This window comes from Podarcis tiliguerta, assembly GCF_965153285.1.
Source record: "Podarcis tiliguerta genome assembly, chromosome: 5".
Taxonomy (NCBI): domain Eukaryota; kingdom Metazoa; phylum Chordata; class Lepidosauria; order Squamata; family Lacertidae; genus Podarcis; species Podarcis tiliguerta.
In genome coordinates, this window is record NC_139538.1 from 42,243,962 (window position 1) to 42,263,260 (window position 19,299).

Here is a 19,299-nt window from a genome sequence, read left to right on the forward strand (position 1 = left end):
ACTAAACATCAGGAAGAACCTTTTGATAGTAAAAGCTCTTGGACAGTGGAATAGACTCCCACGAGTGGTGGAGAACTCCTTCCTTGGAGGTTTTTAAGCAGAAGCTGGATGGCCATTTTTCATGTGTTGCAATTCCTGCATTGCAGGGGTTTGGACTAGATGGGTCTTGAGATCCCTTCCAACTCTACAATTCTATGATTTTATGCTGATGGCATCCTCCAGTTTTCTTAGCTCAATTTGATGTAATCTTTAATAACTCTTATTCTTTCATATCACACTTTTCCAGAATTTATTATAAATATAACAATTTATTTCAAATTCAGAGGTGAAAGAAGAGGTTTAACTTGGTCCTTGGTCCTAGGAGACAGTGCAACTATGGAAAGTGTTGAATCAAATGGTATGTTACTTAACTAGGTGCTCTACTTGATGTGAAGACTGAAAACCACACTTGTCTGTCTTAAGTTTGTTTTCAACTCTGCTTTATTGAAGAAACATTGTCTGCAAGTTGTATTGCACTGAAGTCTACAATCATCATCAGGTCCAAAAGGATATTTAATACAGACATTGCCATATACTACTGGAAACGTTGCAGCATATGGTTTAGCATCAGCTATTTTATTCCATTCAAAAACTGTAACAAAGACTGTATCCCAACCTTTTCTTCTCACATTCTGAACATCTTGTGCATCTTTGATGATCATCTGACACATGAAGAATGTTTTGTTTTTCAGCTAGAAATGGTGTAGCATGTAATAGATCCATTTCAAGGAAACAGTATGAAGAAAGTAGCTTTGCCAATATTTAGCTCCACTGACTCTGAAATAAAAAAATATGTCACTTGTATCAGGCATTTAGATTAATATTACAGTACAGCAACAGAGCACTCCTGTTATCTTAATCCTTCTGGCTGCCAAGGACCAGAAACAGACTTAGCTTCCCTGACAGTATTTTTGAATGTATCCTTTTCTTTGTCCCACAAAAGGAAATGGTTGTACTTGGTAATAAGTTGCACAGAGAATAAAACTTGCCCTGAGGATGGCTTGGTCCATATTGACAGAGATAGTCCAGAAGGAACAATGTATGTTTATTCACAAGGAACTTTGAAACATGTCCAATTTGCTGGATATTAATTATTTGCATTAGTTATTCCCTGCATCCTCCGGTATGTGAGTACAAAGGCCCAAGTGGAGTCTGCAGGCTGGACAAGCAGGTGTCAATATCTACATATTCTGAGATCTTACAGGAATGGCCAGAAAGGCTCTGAAGACGCATTTGTATCAAAATCAAAGTACATACTTTATTGTATCATTGCACTACTGTAGTTAGCTTGTGTGTCTATATGCTATATTTCAGCAGGAAGCCAGTTAACAAACTGTGTTTACAAATGACATCTTCAGTGAGTTGGAGTTTGGCTGGTGGAAGCTAAGCAAGTCATGGACACTGGATGAAGATATTCCTGCCTCTGGTCTGTACAGCAACTTAATGCAACTTGAAACACTGTGGAGGGATGGAGGAGAAGACAACCTCCTGGTGTTTTAAGCAGTAAATGTGTACATAACCAGCACCTCCAACCATAAAATAGGTGTAAATTCTACCACAGGCTTTAATTTACTATGACACAAACCACGTCCTCCTATTTCGGCATGTACAGAATTTTCTTAATTCTGAAACAACAGCCCAGGCAACGCTCATCTTCTCTTTGGGGAACTGATCCTGTAAGGAATTTAAAAGACACAGGTTGCAGTCATACATGCTTGAACACTTACTTCAATGGGAAGTAAACAAGCACAGGATTGCACCACAGAGATAAAAAAAAAGCTTAGCACTCATATAGAATTTCTGGCATGTTCAAAGTGCATACACCACCTCAGTCTTAATCATTACAACCCTGTGAAATGTCAGTATGTTATTATCCCCCTATTGCAAAACGTGCTTGTGTGTCTAAAAAAGACTTGCCTGCAACCAATGGAAAAGGAAGTGGCACGTTGCCCTAGCACTGTCCTCTTTTATTGGCGTTTGAGCTGCAGAGATGGGTTTTGCCTGCAACGGTACTATTCCAGAATTTGAGAAGTTTGCGGATCGTAACATGACGATATGTTTCCTGAGGAGAGAAACGTGTCCCCGCCGTGCCAAAAGGGAGTCCCTCTGTTTCTTTCCCCCCTTTCTCACCCTGAAACCATCGCGGATCCAATGAACGCACTACCGAGGGCCGGTCTCCCGAGGGCGGGACGTACCCATGTGACTGACCGACCAGACGGGGAGGAACCGCCGCCCCCGACAAGCGGCGGCCTACCCGGGCCCAGCGGCGGCGGCGGCGGCGTTTCCGAGTCTGTCGCTGCCGGGCCCGGGCCGGCGAGGCCTCTGCTCCATGGGGAGGCCGGGCAGCCCCCCGCAGGCGGAGAGCCGCTGCCCACTGTGGGCGCTGCCGGAGGAGCTGCTGCTGCTCATCTGCTCGTACCTGGACGCGCGGGCCTTGGGCCGCCTGGGCCAGACCTGCCGCCGCCTTTGCCGCTTCACCTGCCGGGATGCGCTGTGGAGGCGACTCGCCCGTTCCTGCCTCAACGCAGGCTTCAGCGCGCACGGCGCCGACCTGTAAGCGCCTGGGCTGGGGAAAAGCCGGCTGGGAAAACACGGGGCTTCGCGGCCTAGCTGGTTGCTAAGGGGCGCCCTTGTAACCAAGGCCACGCCCGCTCTGTCAGGGGAGGTGGGGGGTTCCTGAAGCGCCAGGGCCCGGCGAAGGAGGGAGGGAGGGAGGATGACCGCCGCGGATTCCCGCGGAGGAGTCCGGATGGCCTGGCGGAGGGGCGGAGATCTTGTTCGGGGCTCGTAATGGGCGCGAAGCAGCCTGGGATACACAATCAGTTCGGGGGCCGAACTGTGCTTAGTTTTGTTGTCCCGGGACATACTGTCCTTAGGTACCTTATTAGACACGGTATGTTGTGTCCTGGACCCACTGATCTGTGCCATCCAATGTTAGATCCCACACTCTTGCAAGGAACCCAGGCTTTTAGGGCATCTATTACTGTGACAGCGGATGCCTGTTTTCACTACAATTTAGCATTGGAGGCACGCTTTAGGTAACACTCAAAAAGATGTAGATGTGGGCTTGTCCCTTCAAACTCTACAATTGTATGATTATATATGCTTCCAGAATAAGCGGGGGGCGGGGGGGGGCTTCCTTCTTGCAGCCCCAACCCTTACACACCCGGCAGTAAGTCCCATTGACTTCAGACTCTCTTTGAACTCGGTTGCGTTGTCTGTTGGGTTGTACAGCCCTGGTTCTGAACAGAAGGCAACACTTTGAGACCCAGAGATGCCTAATAGCCCTTGGGTCTAGTTGCATTTCCATGTGACATCCCAGACTGCCTTGAGTCTCAGATAGGGCATTTCTTAATAATTTATAACCTGATACAGAAAGTGGAAGAAAAGCGAGTTTACTTCTTTGTCAGCATGGACTTTTCAGTTTTAATATGCAGGAAATTTAAAGGTCGATTAAAGGTGTTGTGTATTCCTGTTGCCTTGAAAGTAGTTGTGGGCTTGCTGTGATTACTCGCGATACTCTGTGCCCCTCAAGTGTAGCAAGGCTGGAATCACAGCTGAATTAGATTGGTTCTTTTCTGACCTATGCTTAATTACTGATTAGTATGTTTAAGTTCTACTCAAACTACTTAAGGGATGGAGTTAATGCAAAATTACAGTGTTAAAACAATGCACTTAATGTACATCAGCAAAGAACTTACTGTGTTCCTGATTTGCTTTATCTTCCTTTACCCTGTCCTCCGGGTTTGTTTCTGAAGTGCTCAAACTGGGAAGTGTATAATGTTGCACTTTCATGCGCATGGATCATTGCATTTGTAATTGTGTGGGAAACAAACTGCCAATATCATCAACAACTGGTGATGAGGAAAATTTCACTACTTCCCCGCCTCCTTTGTTTTCTGAAGAAATTTGTGGCATAAATTGCCCCATGATGTAGCTGGATGCAACAGATGCAGCATAGCATCTAAATAGTTTACATTTCAGCTGGTAACTGACCAGCTGAAATGTTCATCATGTAGATGCTATGCTATATATTTAATAAAACCCAGTTTACTAGTAGTGACAATTGAATCAATGGTATTTTGTGAAGGAGTATGGGGAGGAGCTATTAGCTCCATACATCTCTTATATGCAGACCCCTAGTTCAATCGCTGGCATCTCTAGCTACATCTGAAGTAGTAGGTTGGAGAGAGACTCCTCCTTGAGACATTGAAGAGCTGTTGACAGTCCATGTTGATCAGGCAACAGCTGGTCTGCATGTTCTGGTTTGAGGGTTTCATTCACCTTTGGCCAACTCTTTGGGGACTAATGTCAGTGGTGGATGTGACCTAAAGCAAGAATGGTCATCTCAGACTCCCACACATGCACACTCTCCCATGTGCATGCACACACAGGACAAACACACAGCTTTGTATCCTGGTTAAAGGATTAGTGGTAACTGGTGAATGCTGGTGTTGACATATCCTTTAATAGTAGTTAAACGGAGAGAAAATTGTCTTTCTTTGATTTCGTAACCATATTAAAACTATATAAGCTCTTTTGGTATTTAACAACTTATGTGGTATTTTATTTATTTATTTATAATAAGTATTTCTGTACTGGCGTATCATAAAATATATCAAGGTGGTGTACACCAGAAGACACAATTTAATATTCTCACTTAATATTAAAGATACAGATAATCATTCAGGTGACTTAGTAAAAAAAAAGAAATAAACAGCTGCAAGGCCTGTCAGTACAAGAGCCTTCAAGAAATGCCTGAAAGTGAGAATACCTGCCAAATCATTGCTGGAAGAATTTTCCACAGTATTGGACAGATGACACTAAATGCCCAACTCTAGCCGAGACCAATTGGGCCTCTGTAACATGAGATTGAGACTTCCTCAATCTGGGCCCTCCAGATGTTTTTGGCCTACAACTCCCATGATCCCTAGCTAGCAGGACCAGTGGTCAGGAATTATGGGAATTGTAGTCTCAAAAACACCGGGAGGGCTGAGGTTGAGAAAGCCTGCTCCAGATGATCTCACTTTTTCACCAGATGAACTTCTCTCTGGATGATTTTCATTAATTTGTTTTGGTGTTTTTCTTAGATAAATCTTGGATTTATTTTTAATAAATCCAGACTTTCATTTGAGTGTATCTTATAAGGTTCATAGGGGCAGAACCTGAAGTGTTTAAAAAAAATCGGATGCATTTGAATTAAAAACATCAAAATCTTCAGTTAATCATGAGCCAAGAACCATGAAATAATTATTAAAGTTCAAACAGATTCTACTGGGCCTGACTGACATTAGTTGGATGGCCCTGAACAGTTTAAAGATAGCTTTAGAACTTAATGCTCTTTCCAAAAAATCTCCTATTATGCTAATCTGTTTAAAAATGTTGCTGAATGGAAAACCAAGGAGACACATCAAGACCTGGGGTTGTGGGAGGTAGTAAAGGAAATTCCCTTTGCACTAGTGTCTTGGGCGATAGTTACATTGAAATCGGCAGGGGTGAGGGCTGTAGGATTGTTGTATCTTTCAGCACCTGGGATCTGCTTGCTGTGCTATATTGTCCTTCCTTCTGAGGAAATGAATTTTTGTATTTTTTCATTAACTATAAGCTCTACATTGGATGCAGGAGGGGGTCAGGTATACAGCATAACAGGTGCAGTAGTTGGTAGGGCCTCTACTCTTATTTCTAAAGTGAAAGGCTGAACAATAATCTGAAATTTCAGTCATCTGAGGAAAGTGTACAAATGAAAGCATATATAAACCTCTTGAGGTAACTTTAAATGTTCACTAGCTTTTCTTAAAGGCTTTTTTTGATTGCATTTTCCTGTTGCATAGTGGACTCTTAAAATACCTCAATAGCATTATGAGTGTGACTGTGTGAAGAGTGGTGGGAAAATGTTTAGAATTGGCCTCTTCCTGTATTTTGCTTCTTATCCCTGGGCATTATAAGGCTTCCTAGATTTGAGCACGTTGTGTGATAGTAGTACTGGTTTTTTTTTGCCTGTGGTCAGACAGTGAACTGGTTATGTGCTTCTTAGCTTGCAGTAGAAGACATGTACAGTAATACACTGTACAGCATACACTAGTCCTTGGACTTGGGTTTTATACTCCTGCCAGCGAACACTACCTATAACCACTTTCCTGCCACATAACAGATGCTTATCATGGGGCAGATGGAGCTATGGGTGGGATAAGGTGGGCCCACAGTTACGGTGAAGCAGACAACAACTTTGAATTTCTCAGTTCTTGTGTGCAGGTGCAGATGGTGACTAGGGGTTGCCAGTTGTGTGTTAATTTTAGGTAAAATTATGAAGGTTTATATTTGTCTTGTTTAAGGACTTCAGAAAGGAACAAGTTTTGAAAATAAGTTGTGGTAGTCAGAGTCACAGCTACAGGTTTCTATTGGCAAATTTCAAAGGGTTTGTTTGTTTGTTTGTTTGTTTTAATATTGCTTTCGACATTAGTTTTGGACTTTTGAGCTAACACCTCTCCAAATCCAACCGTATGGGATTATTTCCAGCTAATCTCTAATATTCAATATTCTTGGATGAGGTTCTTGAGTATGTAGTGGTACCTCAGCTCCAGGTGTTCTTGGATGAGGTGAATTATCTAGATCCATTTCAAACCAGCTTTAGGCTGCATTTGACAGGAAACTGAGAGATGGCTGCTGTTCTAGATGGCTGCTACTGGGCCAACTTCTTTCCAGAAAAGATCCATGGGTGCCCCATCTCTGCTGAATTTCAGCTGGCAGGCAGTTACATACTTATTCTGACATGTAAGCAATTACATATTTATTCAAATATACCTTTGGCCTCTATTATTATTTACTGGATTTCTTACCTGTCCTTCACCATAAGGTCACAGGGTGAGCAACAACAATATAAAAAGACAATATTAAAATCAGTTGAAACAATTTTGATTCAGAAGCATAAGGTGGGTCCTAGTTTGTGTGTATATATATCATGTGTCAAAAGTAATGGTAAAGAGTTGTGTTTTCAGTGTACAGTGGTACCTCGGGTTATATACGCTTCAGGTTACATACGCTTCAGGGTACAGACTCCACTAACCCAGAAATATTACCTCGGGTTAAGAACTTTGCTTCAGGTTGAGAACAGAAATCGTGCTCCAGCGGCGCGGCAGCAGCAGGAGGCCCCATTAGCTAAAGTGGTGCTTCAGGTTAAGAACAGTTTCAGGTTAAGAATGGACCTCCGGAACGAATTAAATACTTAACCTGTATGGCAATAACTATATAGTGAAGGTGTCAGGTGCGCCTCTGTGCTTAGGAGCTGCCACAGAGAATGCCTTCTCCCATTCTGTACCCCCACCAATGTCTGAGTGTGGCAGAACTATGAAGAAGGTTCCTATACAACACCTGAGGGAGTTCTGTAGGAAAGGAGATGGTCTTTCAGATGTTTGGGGCTCTAGTCATTTAGGTCTTTAGAAGTAATGTAAGCACCTTCAATTGGGCCCAGAAATGAACTAGCATCTATAAGCTCACTAGTTTTGCCAGTGTAAATGTTGCAGTTTGCTCAACAGCCAGTTTTGTTTGTTCGTTTTACAGATGCTTTACCTATGTGTGCTAATGTTTTGTTATTTTATATTTTACTTGTTTTTTTACTGTTAGCTAGCCACCTTGAGCCCTGTTTGGTGGAATGACAGCATGCAAACAAACAAATAAGCAGTGTACTGGTCTTGGAGGTTTTTGTCTCACTTAGCCAAGGGTTTGATGGTGTTCTGGTCAGGTTTCTCTACTTTGACATTTTTTTTGTCAGTTTTTAAAATGGAAATTACAGTTTATTACATTATAAGTTTTATTTTGTTTCCAGAAGCCTAGGAGAGGGAGACATCGGCAGAGTATCCTTGCTGGCTATTCCTGCACAAGGATGAAAATAATCTCAGAACACTTTGGTACACTCATCAAGAGTTGGATGCCTCAGGTTTCCAGCCTTGTGCACGACTACTAATGCTTTCCTATTGTACTGGAGGTGCCCAACTAATAACTGTAGAATGCCATTTGCCCTCTATGTGAGCATACATTGTGGCTTCTGCTCTCTCTTTTTATCCTTTGAATTCCTAGGAGACCAGCATGGAATGAGCTTCTGTACTCTGCACAGCTGTGTATTGCAGGTGGGGTAGATTGATTAAGGTATTAGTCTCTAACATGATCTATGGTGGATTGTGCAGTGTTCTAACAAACAGGGTAAAAAAACATCTCTAAATGTCCACATGAGTATTTGAACTTACTATTAAGTATGGAATTTGCAGTACTTGATTCAGAGCACATGGGAGCTAGGAAGCCAAGGCTCACAACTGTATTTATTGTCGTCTTCAGAAGTTTGCAAAAGGTTTTGTTTAACGGTTTCTGTGTGATGATAAAAACTGAGTTTAGCATTTCTTTAAAGGCGGTGGCAGGGAGAAAGAGATTGTGATCAATCACCTGCAGGAGCAGGAAAGGGCCATTTGATTTTAATATAGTTTGCCCAAATGTACATTGCAGTAGGAAGAGAGGTCTTGTATTACAGTATGTGCACGTGGTGACTGAGTGCATAATTTGAAAGAATTGTATGCTGCCCTTCGGTAACCAAATGTCTGTAAGAAAGTTCCCTTCAGATCTTGTAAAGCAACATCTCTAAAGTGCTTCCTGGTGTTGTCAGAAATGATGAGCCCCCTTCCCTGAACGCCAGAGCATTCTTTGCCGTTGCGGTTTTATGACCAGCAATGTGGTAGTTAACTTGGACTCTGTTTTATTCATCGTACACCTTCTTGTCATCTTACTCTTGGCCTTAGCTCTCCCTTTTAAACTTGCCTATTCAGAAATAAAAATATACCTGGGGTGATCCATAGCTGAGTGGTGAAACATAGTGTTTTGTTTTTTAAGCAAACACCCTGCACCTGAGCATCCTTGTTTGGAATTAAATTGTCTCATTTTTATAGGACTTGCTTCCAAACTGAAAGAGCTGTGACATATAGTTTCCAGGCTACATATAGCTCAAATGCATTTTAGTGTCATCCATGGATTTTTACAAGAATTTTGATCATACCAAGGTTATATAACATCAATAAAATAAGATTTATTAAAGATTAAATTAAAATAATTATTGTGAAGATACGTTTCAAATGTGATGGTGTTATGAGATGTTTGGCTTGGGAATAAGGAGACAAATAAAAATAATTTGACTCCTCACCATACTTTATAAACTGTTTTAGGCCTATGTCAGATTACCCAAGGGTAATCTATAACAGTGGAAAGCGAAATGCCGGTGGACAACAAAAGAGGCTTAAAGACTCTCTCAAGGCAAATCTAAAAAAATGCAGTATAAGCCCAGATAATTGGGAACATTGACCTGCAAGCGCTGCAGTTGAAGAATAGCCTCTACCAAATGCGTCATGGTCTTTGAAGAAGCATGAACTCAGGACAAAAATAAGAAACATGCTAAGAGGAAGGCATGTTTGGCCAATCCTCACCATGATCAACTTCCACCTGGAAACCTATGTCCCTACTTTTGAAGGACATGTGGATCCAGAATTGGCCTCCACAGTCGCTTATGAACACACTGTTAAGACCATATCCATGGAAGACAATCTTACTTGGCTATGAGTGATCGCCAAAGAAAGGAGAAAGAAGATGTAGTTAGAATAGCTTTTTGATGTGGTATCTGTCTAAGGTGACTCTTGGTGCTGAATAAATCGACTAGTGTTGTAAGCGGGTAACTAAAGTAAGAGATAAATATGTAGGGTCAATAAGGTAATAATAACTTCATTTCTTACAAATTGTTTCAGATTCTAACACAAGAAATCTATAGCTTAAAAGGGGAACATTAACATTAAATCTTGTGTCTGTGTACTATGTTCTCTGCATTGCTTTCCCCTCCTACGTTTTTACCAGTTTAGGACATCTGAACTAGGCTGCTTAAACATGGATTCTAGGAAAATAAAGAAAAAGAAATATTTCTGAGCTAGATTGATAGCTCTTCAGAGTGACAGAGTGGATAAATGGTAGATAAGAAAGCTCCTGTCTCTTCATAATGTGGACAGCATGATGCCTGAGGGCATAGAGGGCCAGCGCTCCTATTTGGTTCAAGTACAATCCTGTCTCTGTAAGCATCCTAAAATGGTGCTTTACTAGGTTTAGACTTATTTGTTGTGTTAGCACCATAGGAGAAAGGAGGCAGGGTATGGGAATAACTTCCAAGTCAGCTTTTGCTGGTGGGCATGTGCAGGCAATCCTTTAAATCTGAAAAGCTGGCACATTCCCTAGTGGAAGTAGATCCAATAAAAGACTTGTAGACGTGGCTTGGATGTCACAGTAAATCATGGTTTGTCATGATAGGAACAAACTGCAGTGATTTTGGAGCTCACACACCATTCCATTCTCTTATCCTTTGCAATGACTGTAAAAAGAGGATTGGAAGCCTCAGGCTTTTTTCTAAACTGCGGTTGTTTCATCTGAAACCAAGAAACAGTAGTTAATCTAATTATGGCTTGTTTCAGCAAACAGCACTTAAGATTACCCACTGTTTAGAGTTTGGATGTAACACTAAACTGTGGTTAATCAAAATAGAAGTGAAAGTTTCTTACCTCATTTTTGCAGTCATGTTTGGGGAGGAATGTGAAAGGGTTTTCTGGCTTGTTCTTAGCACAAGAAACTATGGTTTATTGCAGTGTCCACAAAATGGCCTCACACTGGTGCTTATACTGACTTTTGGCTCTGAGAAGACCCAAAAAAATTATTATTTGAAATAATCAAATATCAGTGCAGTTAAAAAACCACAATAAAAGAGTTGAAGAAAATACGGCAGAGCAAAAATGTCTCAACCTCTTGTCTAAAGGACAGGAGAGAAGGAGCCTGTCTAATTTGCTTTGGGAGAGAGTTCTACATTTGGGGAGCTGCCACTGTAAAGGTTCTAAGTAAGCAAATTACACTAGTGCTTCGCCAATTACAGTTGCTCCTGATCCATTTCCAGGCACAATTTGAAGGCTCGGGATCAGGATACCTAAAGGGTATCCTGTCTCGATATGTGCCTGTCTCCATATGTGCCTACTTGGGACCTAAGATCTTCATTGGAGGCCCTTGATGAGCGTTGTTGCTAGGTAAGCTGTGGCAGGTTACAAGGGAAAAGGTCTTTTCTGTGTCAATACAGAATGCTTATGGAATGCTCTTCCCAGATGTTTACCTGGTGCCTACCACAGTCATTTTGGCACTTTTCATTTTCTCATGCCTTTTGATTTATTTTAACTTCAAATTTGATTTTTGTATTTATTTGTGGTTTTATGCTGTTTTCAAACCCCACACCCAGACTGTCTTGCTATTGCCCGATCCTCTGAGTTTCCCTGACAATTTGCTGTTGGGTCTGATATAAATATCCAAGCAAATAAATAAAACAATTAGAACTCAATCTGAATCCATGGGCATTTAGATTTCAAACTTGGACTGGAAGTTAATACCCGGTCCAAGACATTCTTGCAAAACATCAGCATTTAAAGTGGGAATTCTTCCTCATACTTTCAGTGGACATATTTTTTTTCCATTTTGGACCAGAGTAGAAGGTAAAGCGCAGAGAGTGCAAACCGACCCTCTAGTCTCTTTTCCTGATTGTAAAAAACGAGATTCTTAGGTGATGGCAATCTCTGTGTGTTTTTGTTTAAAGTGGGTCACATGCCCAGGAATGCAGTCAAATTATAATGGTGACAAAGTGCCGGAAAAGGGAGGGAGATGGGGGGGGGGAGAGAGAGCCCCAGGCGATGGAAAGAGAGCTGGGAATACTAGAGTCTGGCTAGGCCTCAGGGCCAGGTTAGAGATTCTCCCATGCATTAACAGCTATAAGAGATGTTTGTTTAAAGGGATATTTTTTCCTCCTTTGGGGTGCTTTGTCATTTTTTAAACAATACAGGTCATCAAGAACAGAGAGGGATGGTCAAGAAGAATAGTTGCACTCCTTGGTGCACTTGCTCTTGTTTCTTCTGCTATGTATCTAATCAAGCTTCATGTTTAATAGTTTCAAACATTACATTGATGGAGAAATTCTACATGTGTTATTTTTTAAAGTAATTGTTAACTCAGTTAACAAAGTAAGGGAAAGGTAAAGGGACCCCTGACCATTAGGTCCAGTCGTGACCAATTCTAGGGTTGTGGTGCTCATCTCGCTTTATTGGCTGAGGGAGATGGTGTACAGCTTCCGGGTCATGTGGCCAGCATGACTAAGCCGCTTCTGGCGAACCAGAGCAGTGCACGGAAACACTGTTTACCTTCCCGCCGGAGCGGTACCTATTTATCTACTTGCACTTTGACGTGCTTTCGAACTGCTAGGTTGGCAGGAGCAGGGACTGAGCAACGGGAGCTCACCCCGTCGCAGGGATTCGAACCACCGACCTTCTGATCGGCAAGTCCTAAGCTCTGCGGTTTAACCCACAGTGCCACCCGTGTCCCATTTAGTATCAATAAGTAAATAAATAAAGCCACAATCCTAAACATATATCTTTGGGTGCAGGGATGCCCACATTGAATAAATTTTTGGGGGGGGGGCAGGTAAACCCCACCCAACATAATCACATGACACAACACACACACACCATTTGAATAGCAGTGTCCATAAACTTTGCGGGGTGTGGCCCCCTGAAATATTTTACCGGGGGGGGGGCAAAGGGACCTCAGCCCCTAGGAGTTGGCTCCTATGCTTGGGAGTAAACCTCATTGAACAAAGTGGGACTTACTACTTAGTAAACTTGTATAGGATTCCCCAGCGAAGCTTCTCTTTGTGATAAAAGAAATTAAAGTCAGTGTGAAGGTGATAATTGCTTAAAATACATAGGAATACGTGGCAGGTTTGAACTTCCCATGCTCCTAAAAATTGATGGAAAAACTTCACGGGCCAACAGGATCTAAACTTAATTGACTTTATTAAAACAATATGGCTAAGTCAGTATTAAAAATACTTTTATTGCCGGGGCAACTATTCTGGTTTGAGTTGCAGGGAACTTCAAGTCCTTCAGTAGCCAGTGATTAATATCCCTCTAGTATCACTTGTTCTAGCACAGCTTATTAGGATAGGAAAAGAAACTGTTTAAAAGCAGCACCTTACTTCACCCATTGCTTTAAATCTCTTCTGTGCCTCATGTTTTTTTAGTTCTATCCACTGATGCATGAAAAGAGCTTTCTTCTTTGTTAGCCCCCACCGCTAATGGGGAACTAGACATCTTCTATTCAGTCTCATGTTTGATGGATGGAATTGCTAGCAAATCTCCAATTGCAGACTTCTTTTTTTGTTGTTTGGGGGCAGAACATGGTTCATGTTTCTACTGCTGTCCTTAAGGGTTAGCTTACTGCTGTGATTTTCTTAGAGACAGTGCTTGCTATAGTCTTGCATTTCCAGTGTAAGGGGAAATGCCATGGGGAGGCAGTTGGTATCTATTTGTCCTTTTGGAGGTTACCGTCCAGCACAGAGTTAGCTGCAATTAAGCCCCACAGATTTGGTGGGACTTACAGTGCAATGATATGCATGTCTGCTCAGAAGGAAACCCCATTCAGTGGGTTTACTCTCAGGTAATTGGGCATAGGAATGCACCTTTATGTACCTGTAGCTGTGTGCTGGGTAGTGGTCCATGTAAGCAAGCAAGAGTGGTGTCCTGTTGAGAGCAGAAGAGTAGAGTGCTCTCAGCCATTGCTGTTTGCTACTGGGTCTGTCTATTAAGTTAACCCACATTTATATCAGAATTGGCCTCATTTAGTACCTAATTTTACTAGTCCAGAAGACTTTATGGAATTTAAGGTAACCTCTAGTATTGTGGTCTTTCCCCTTTAAAGGTCAACTTCATGATGGTGAAACAGAAGGGGTTTGGCTGAGTTACATGGGATGGGGAAATTTACAACAGTAATAAAGGGTCTTGTAATAAATCCTTAAGCTCCAGCTGCCTACATATGGACAGTGCTGCTGCAGGCAACAATGGAGTTTTATACTTACTTATACTGTACCTTCAAAATGTGCATTAGTGCTTTTATGGTATAGCAGGAGTAGGGAAACCTCCGGTCCACAGGCCTTATTTGGCCTGCCAGTCCCTGGAGACTGACCTATCAGGACTTTTAGGGAAAACCATGCCCACCTTTCTTGCACCTGCCATTTGAAACTTCAAGCTGCAGCTAAAATGAAGAAAAATCAAAAGCCCATTATAAATGTGCCCCTGATTCTTTCCTTGAATCAAAAGGAAGATTTAGTACTGGGTAAAGAGTAACATAAGGGAAAAAGAAGTATCTGCCACAGAGATCTTACAATACAAATCTCAACACTGGTCGACAACAGAGGGAGGTAAGAAAGGGCAAGGAAAGGGTAATGGATGGAACGTGAACAAATGCCGTTACACCTGCTTAGGCTACCCCACTGAAGTGGTCACTAGCTAACTAGCCTGAACTCACCTTTCTAGTTCCATGAGAACAGAAGTCCTTTCCAAGTTTGTGTTAATAATAAACAGCCACAATAGCTCTTGTCCTGTTACCTGCCGTGCATTTGAACGGTTGGTGCCCGTGAGCCTGGTGCTGGAATGCACAAAGCCAGGACAAAAGCATTCCTGCAGTTTTGTTCCTCCCACTGTTGCACATGCCTGCTTAAAGTAGCTTTCTTTCATGCAGAGCTCTCAGAGGATTCTCTTTATTTGCTTTATCAGTTCACCGGCTGCTAAATTTAGACTCTAGCTCTTGGTAGTGTTAAAATAAAACCTCCTTGGCCTCCCTGAGTGATCATGTTTGTGCCTAATTTCAGAGATGAAATGGGTTGGTAGTACTACCTTGCTGGCTTAGCACCTGGACTGGTTGGTAACTTCCACCTTGCACATTTCTTTTGGGCTCATGCCCTTGTGTGCGAAGTTTCATTGCAAGTCACATATTTGCTATGGCTCTGGAATGTGGGGAGAAAACTCCTGGCTTGGTTTTCTTTTTGGAATGAGCTTTTCAAAATTTGGAAGTGTAGGGTATGTGCCAGCGCTGCAAGAGGAAGTGTAACTGAACTACTGGCACACTAAATATAGTGCTGTAATAAAGGATTTTTTAAAAATGGGAATCAATATCTTGATTTGTTTCGTGTTTCAGCAGAGCGTTTGGTACATTACCTCATGTGAAATAATTAAAATGGAAAATACATTTTACATTGCAGTCCTGTGTAAGTTGGTGCCATAGCAAGTTCCATTACATTAATGAAGTTTGCTGTCAAGTAAAAGTGCATAGAGTTACAGCCTTAATTGCTAAAAGGAAGTTGACAATGACTTTATTTGAAAGGTAAATCTCCTGAGGAATTGGATGTATGGATAATGCCATTATATAGATTAGTCACTAGGTGGCACTTAACATGATTGTATCTCAGCGATATTCAGTACAGTATTTCCTTTTGTTGTTCTGCTCTTGCTTAAGAGAAAAAATAAAGCTTTTGTCAACCTTCCTGAGTAGCATGTCCTCTAAGCCTTCTCTGACAGAGCATAATTTTTTGGAAGGTTGGTCTGGGTTGCTGTTTTGAGTCATATGTTCATTTAGCAATTTTAGTAAAATTTTGCCCTCCTGTAATTTCAAATCTGTAATTGTCTGCATGAGGAAAGACGTACATTTTTTCATTCCTGGATGTTTTTCTTTTGCTGGGACAATTATTATGCAGTTGTCTTCTTGAGATCTGTAGCAAAACTAGTCTGTGTCTGTATAGTTATGACTTGGATCTATCATGATCTGGTTTATAATTCCTAACATACTCAAAATATAAACTAGCAGGTCATAATTTTAATGATTTAAGGAGGCACAAAAACATGATGGAAAAAAGAGTGTTGAGAACTGAAAATTGCTCATGTTGATGTAGTTCTGGTAGCTTTCAGCAATAGTACAGTGGCATTGGTTGGCAAATGTTATCTCCCTTCTTTCTTCAAGCACTGGGATAGTGATGGAGTCATCTAGTTCCTTTCGGTTATGTCAGTTATCTGATGGAGTCCTACCCAGCCCTGACTTTTCTCTAATTACTCTTTCTCTGCAGAGTGGCTGGTGTTCCAGTGAAGGAAAGGGTCAAGGTTTCTCAGAACTGGAGGCGTGGACGCTGCCGGAAAATCCCACTCCTCAGATGGAAGCGCAAGCAAGTGGTTCCTTCTCTTTTCTCCTGCCCCATGATTTTCAGCTAGAATTCTCTCTGTCTTTTGGAGTTCATCCTATTTTTTGTCTCTGTTCAGCTCTTGCATCTCTTTGGTTACACAGTGTTTGAGCCTCTTTAACTTTTGGCATTCTGAGATTGTGTAGCTGTTGATGCTGCTTTCTCTGCAACCTGCTTTCATTTGCCAGTACTATAATACCAAAACTCCCTGAATGCTCTGTGTGTCAAGTCTTATTCTCAAATTATCACTGAAATCTCAGTGTCCAAGCTGCTTGCTACTATGCAGGTAGAATATCTACAAGCAGAAAATGGTGAATCAGCTAACTTTAAACAGGAGTGTTTAAAGCTGCTGCTGATAAATTGCTTCTCTTTCCTCTCAGTTCCTCTTTTGAGACTGAGTGTTCTCCCCTTCCTCACTATATGCTACTTAAATTAGAGTGTGTGTGTGGGGGGGAATTAAGTAGCATACGGGGTGGGCAGAGAAGACAATATCCAGTCTCTGATTTTTTAAAATGCTAAACATCACCAAAGTTTCCAGCTCTCCAAAGAACTGCCTGCTTTTACATGGATCACTTATTAACATAATATTTTTCGATAATAATTATTTGAGGCTTGTTTGATTCCAACTCTTTGGATTACAATGTTAATATTATTAATGTTGTGAGCCACCCTGTGATCTTTGGGCGAAGGGCGGTATAAAACACAAACAAACAATATATTTTTTGTCCTGCTTTTAGGGAAAACCCCTTTCCAAAGACAGTTAACAAATATAATCATAAAAAAGGTAACACCATAAATCACATAAAAGCAAAAGTAAAAGCTTTCGCTTCACACCAGCAGTAAAATAGCACCATCAGTTTAAAATCACAGTTTAAGATGGAGGGGTAGTACTTGGGTGGGTGGGTGTCACATTTTCTTCTGTATATTTTCTTACAGCTTTGCCAAACAGGAGCATAGATACCTCTCCACAGCAAGGCTATATATTCTATGGGCTTTGGTGGTTGGGTTAGAGTTAGTACAAATATATCATGGGATTCTTTAAAAGCATTTGGAAAGGCCTGAAGTTCCATAATAATTAAGAGTTTAGGATGTTTGTCAACTGTCAGCATAATTTCTAATATTTTAATATATTTTCCCCTCCAGTTTAATGCCCTGGATGCAGCTAGATGATGACTACCTCTACCTATCCCAGGCAGAAGACATTCAAGTTTATTGGCTCCATCCCAATGGTACCAGCTTGCAACACTGTTCCCAAGCAGTCTTCTCTGGCCACCAGGAGGACGTGTGCCGCTTTGTGCTTGCTAATGGCCATATTGTCAGTGGAGGAGGGTAAGCTCTTTGTTATAGGGAAATAAGAAGGAGGGTGATGGTAGTTGAGTGTCCAACATTGGTTTATAGGTGCACTTGAACAAGAACTGGAAGAACTGACTTTCAGAGCTCCTGCATTATGTGACTGACTTTTATTTAAAGGATCCCTGTTTGGGGATCACTGGGCAAATCAGTCCCCATGGCCAGGGTGGTGTACATGCTGTGATTCTGCAGAAGTGTGAAATGTTATATGGGGCAACAAAATTCAGTTTACTGAGAATTTAAGCTTTCTTTTATTTTACTCTTAAAGGGCAGGCTTCTGGCCCTTACAGCTGCAAGGATATGATCAAAAACTGAAGGTTGACTGAAACAGATTTCCAGTGGTTGCAGTTGGAACTTCTGTAGCCTGCATAGCCTTGGCTATCAAAAAATGTGGAATAATTTATGCAAAATAAGAGATTATGGATTTTTGCTCAGTTTGCATAATTTATGCATGTGGCTAAATTCAGCTTCTCTTGGTACGGAGTATGGGTTGCTTAATCACAGCTTGTATTTCTTTTTTAGTATGGCATATACAAACAGCCCTCCCCAGGGCTATCCTATTGCAAGACTGTGACCAAGAGTGTTAAACCATGTATGTGCTTTGTTCATTTGTCACGTGGGGGTCATGGATTTGCCAAACCTTTTAGGACATGTGAGCAAGTCCTTTGTTGTCTTCAGTGGCAAATTAAGTATAGAATGTATATGCTGCATTGGATAAATACTTCATGAATATCTCTGTATACTAGTTTTTGAAATAAATGAAATAAATGAAAAGAAAGGGCAATTTTGATGTTTGCATTAGTTTCTATCATTGTTGTAGCTTGGAATTTTCAAGACTTACTGGTCTCAGAGGTGAGATCTCTCCTGTCTGCATGTGCTGGGTTGAATGTATGTGTAGATAATGTGTTGTATTTAGAAAATGAAACTACTACTGTGTTGGTATATCTCCAGCTAGAGCATGAAGAGCACTTCTACGTCATGCTCTCTCAAATCTGTCTTTTGCATCTTCATTAGCAGGGATAATCTGAAGCGGAATTCAGTTAATTGACCCTCAGTGAAGGAGAGTAGATTTGGATATGAGAAGCTCTCATGCCATTTGCCAGAGTTATCAATGCCTTGTGGCATTTGTTCCAAGGAGATGCACCTTCTTCACTGTGGTTTTGTTTTTCAGAGATGGCAATATTGTCCTTCATAAGCTGAATGGCTCCTTCAGCTTCAAGTTCTTGGGGCATGAACAGGAAGTGAACTGTGTGGATTGTCAAGGAGCTATCGTTGTGAGTGGTTCACGGGACAGAACAGCAAAGGTGAGTGTCTATGTCTTGCTTTATACTTAGGAGTGTGTGTATGAAAAGGAAATCGGAAGATGGAATGGGGGAATACTGTTCTCTTCCCTCTCTTTTGGATTAACAGCTAAACAAATTTTTCAGCTTCATTGCTGCCCATTTCCAGGATTTTCTTACATCTATACAAGTTTATCTCAAATGTTTCAGACATGTATCTCATAGCCACCTGCCCAAAGTGGAGTAACTAACTACATTTCTCTTGTGACACAGACATTATATAGGCCTGCTGAGATTTATGACAGTCAAAAATCAGATTACAGAGTCCTGGTTCCATTGCCCTTTAAGGCTTCTGTCTGTTAGTTCTTTTGCTGAATTGAGTGGGATCCCTTGGAGAACAGAATATTTATACAGCCATTTCTTCCTTCCTTTATAAGATTCTAGGGCTGAAAGAGCATACATGCTTAGTTTAGAGCATGTGTTGGGAACCTGTGGCCCTCCAAATGATGGAAAACTACAATTCCC

The 19,299-nt window shown here is 41.5% G+C and overlaps 1 protein-coding gene and 1 long non-coding RNA gene across 3 annotated transcripts in view; one reads left to right on the forward strand and one right to left on the reverse strand.

Moving 5' to 3' along the window:
* Positions 1–462: 462 nt before the first annotated feature.
* Positions 463–2,599, reverse strand: LOC310679125. Its single transcript, XR_014512118.1, has 2 exons — positions 2,459–2,599; positions 463–816 (listed from the first exon to the last, which is right to left on the reverse strand). It is a non-coding gene; the product is annotated as an uncharacterized lncRNA (long non-coding RNA).
* The window catches only part of FBXW4 (F-box and WD repeat domain containing 4), a 71,169-nt gene continuing 54,231 nt past the window's right edge, over positions 2,362–19,299 (forward strand). Inside the window, exons 1-4 of one of the 2 annotated variants that reach the window (XM_083443869.1) lie at positions 2,362–2,592; positions 16,034–16,129; positions 17,288–17,473; positions 18,666–18,798. In XM_083443869.1, the coding sequence (XP_083299995.1) occupies positions 2,369–2,592; positions 16,034–16,129; positions 17,288–17,473; positions 18,666–18,798 (639 nt within the window). In that variant the 5' untranslated portion in view covers positions 2,362–2,368. Of the gene's footprint in view, positions 2,593–2,938; positions 3,078–16,033; positions 16,130–17,287; positions 17,474–18,665; positions 18,799–19,299 lie in introns of those variants that run through there. The other variant, XM_083443870.1, reaches the window with a different exon arrangement.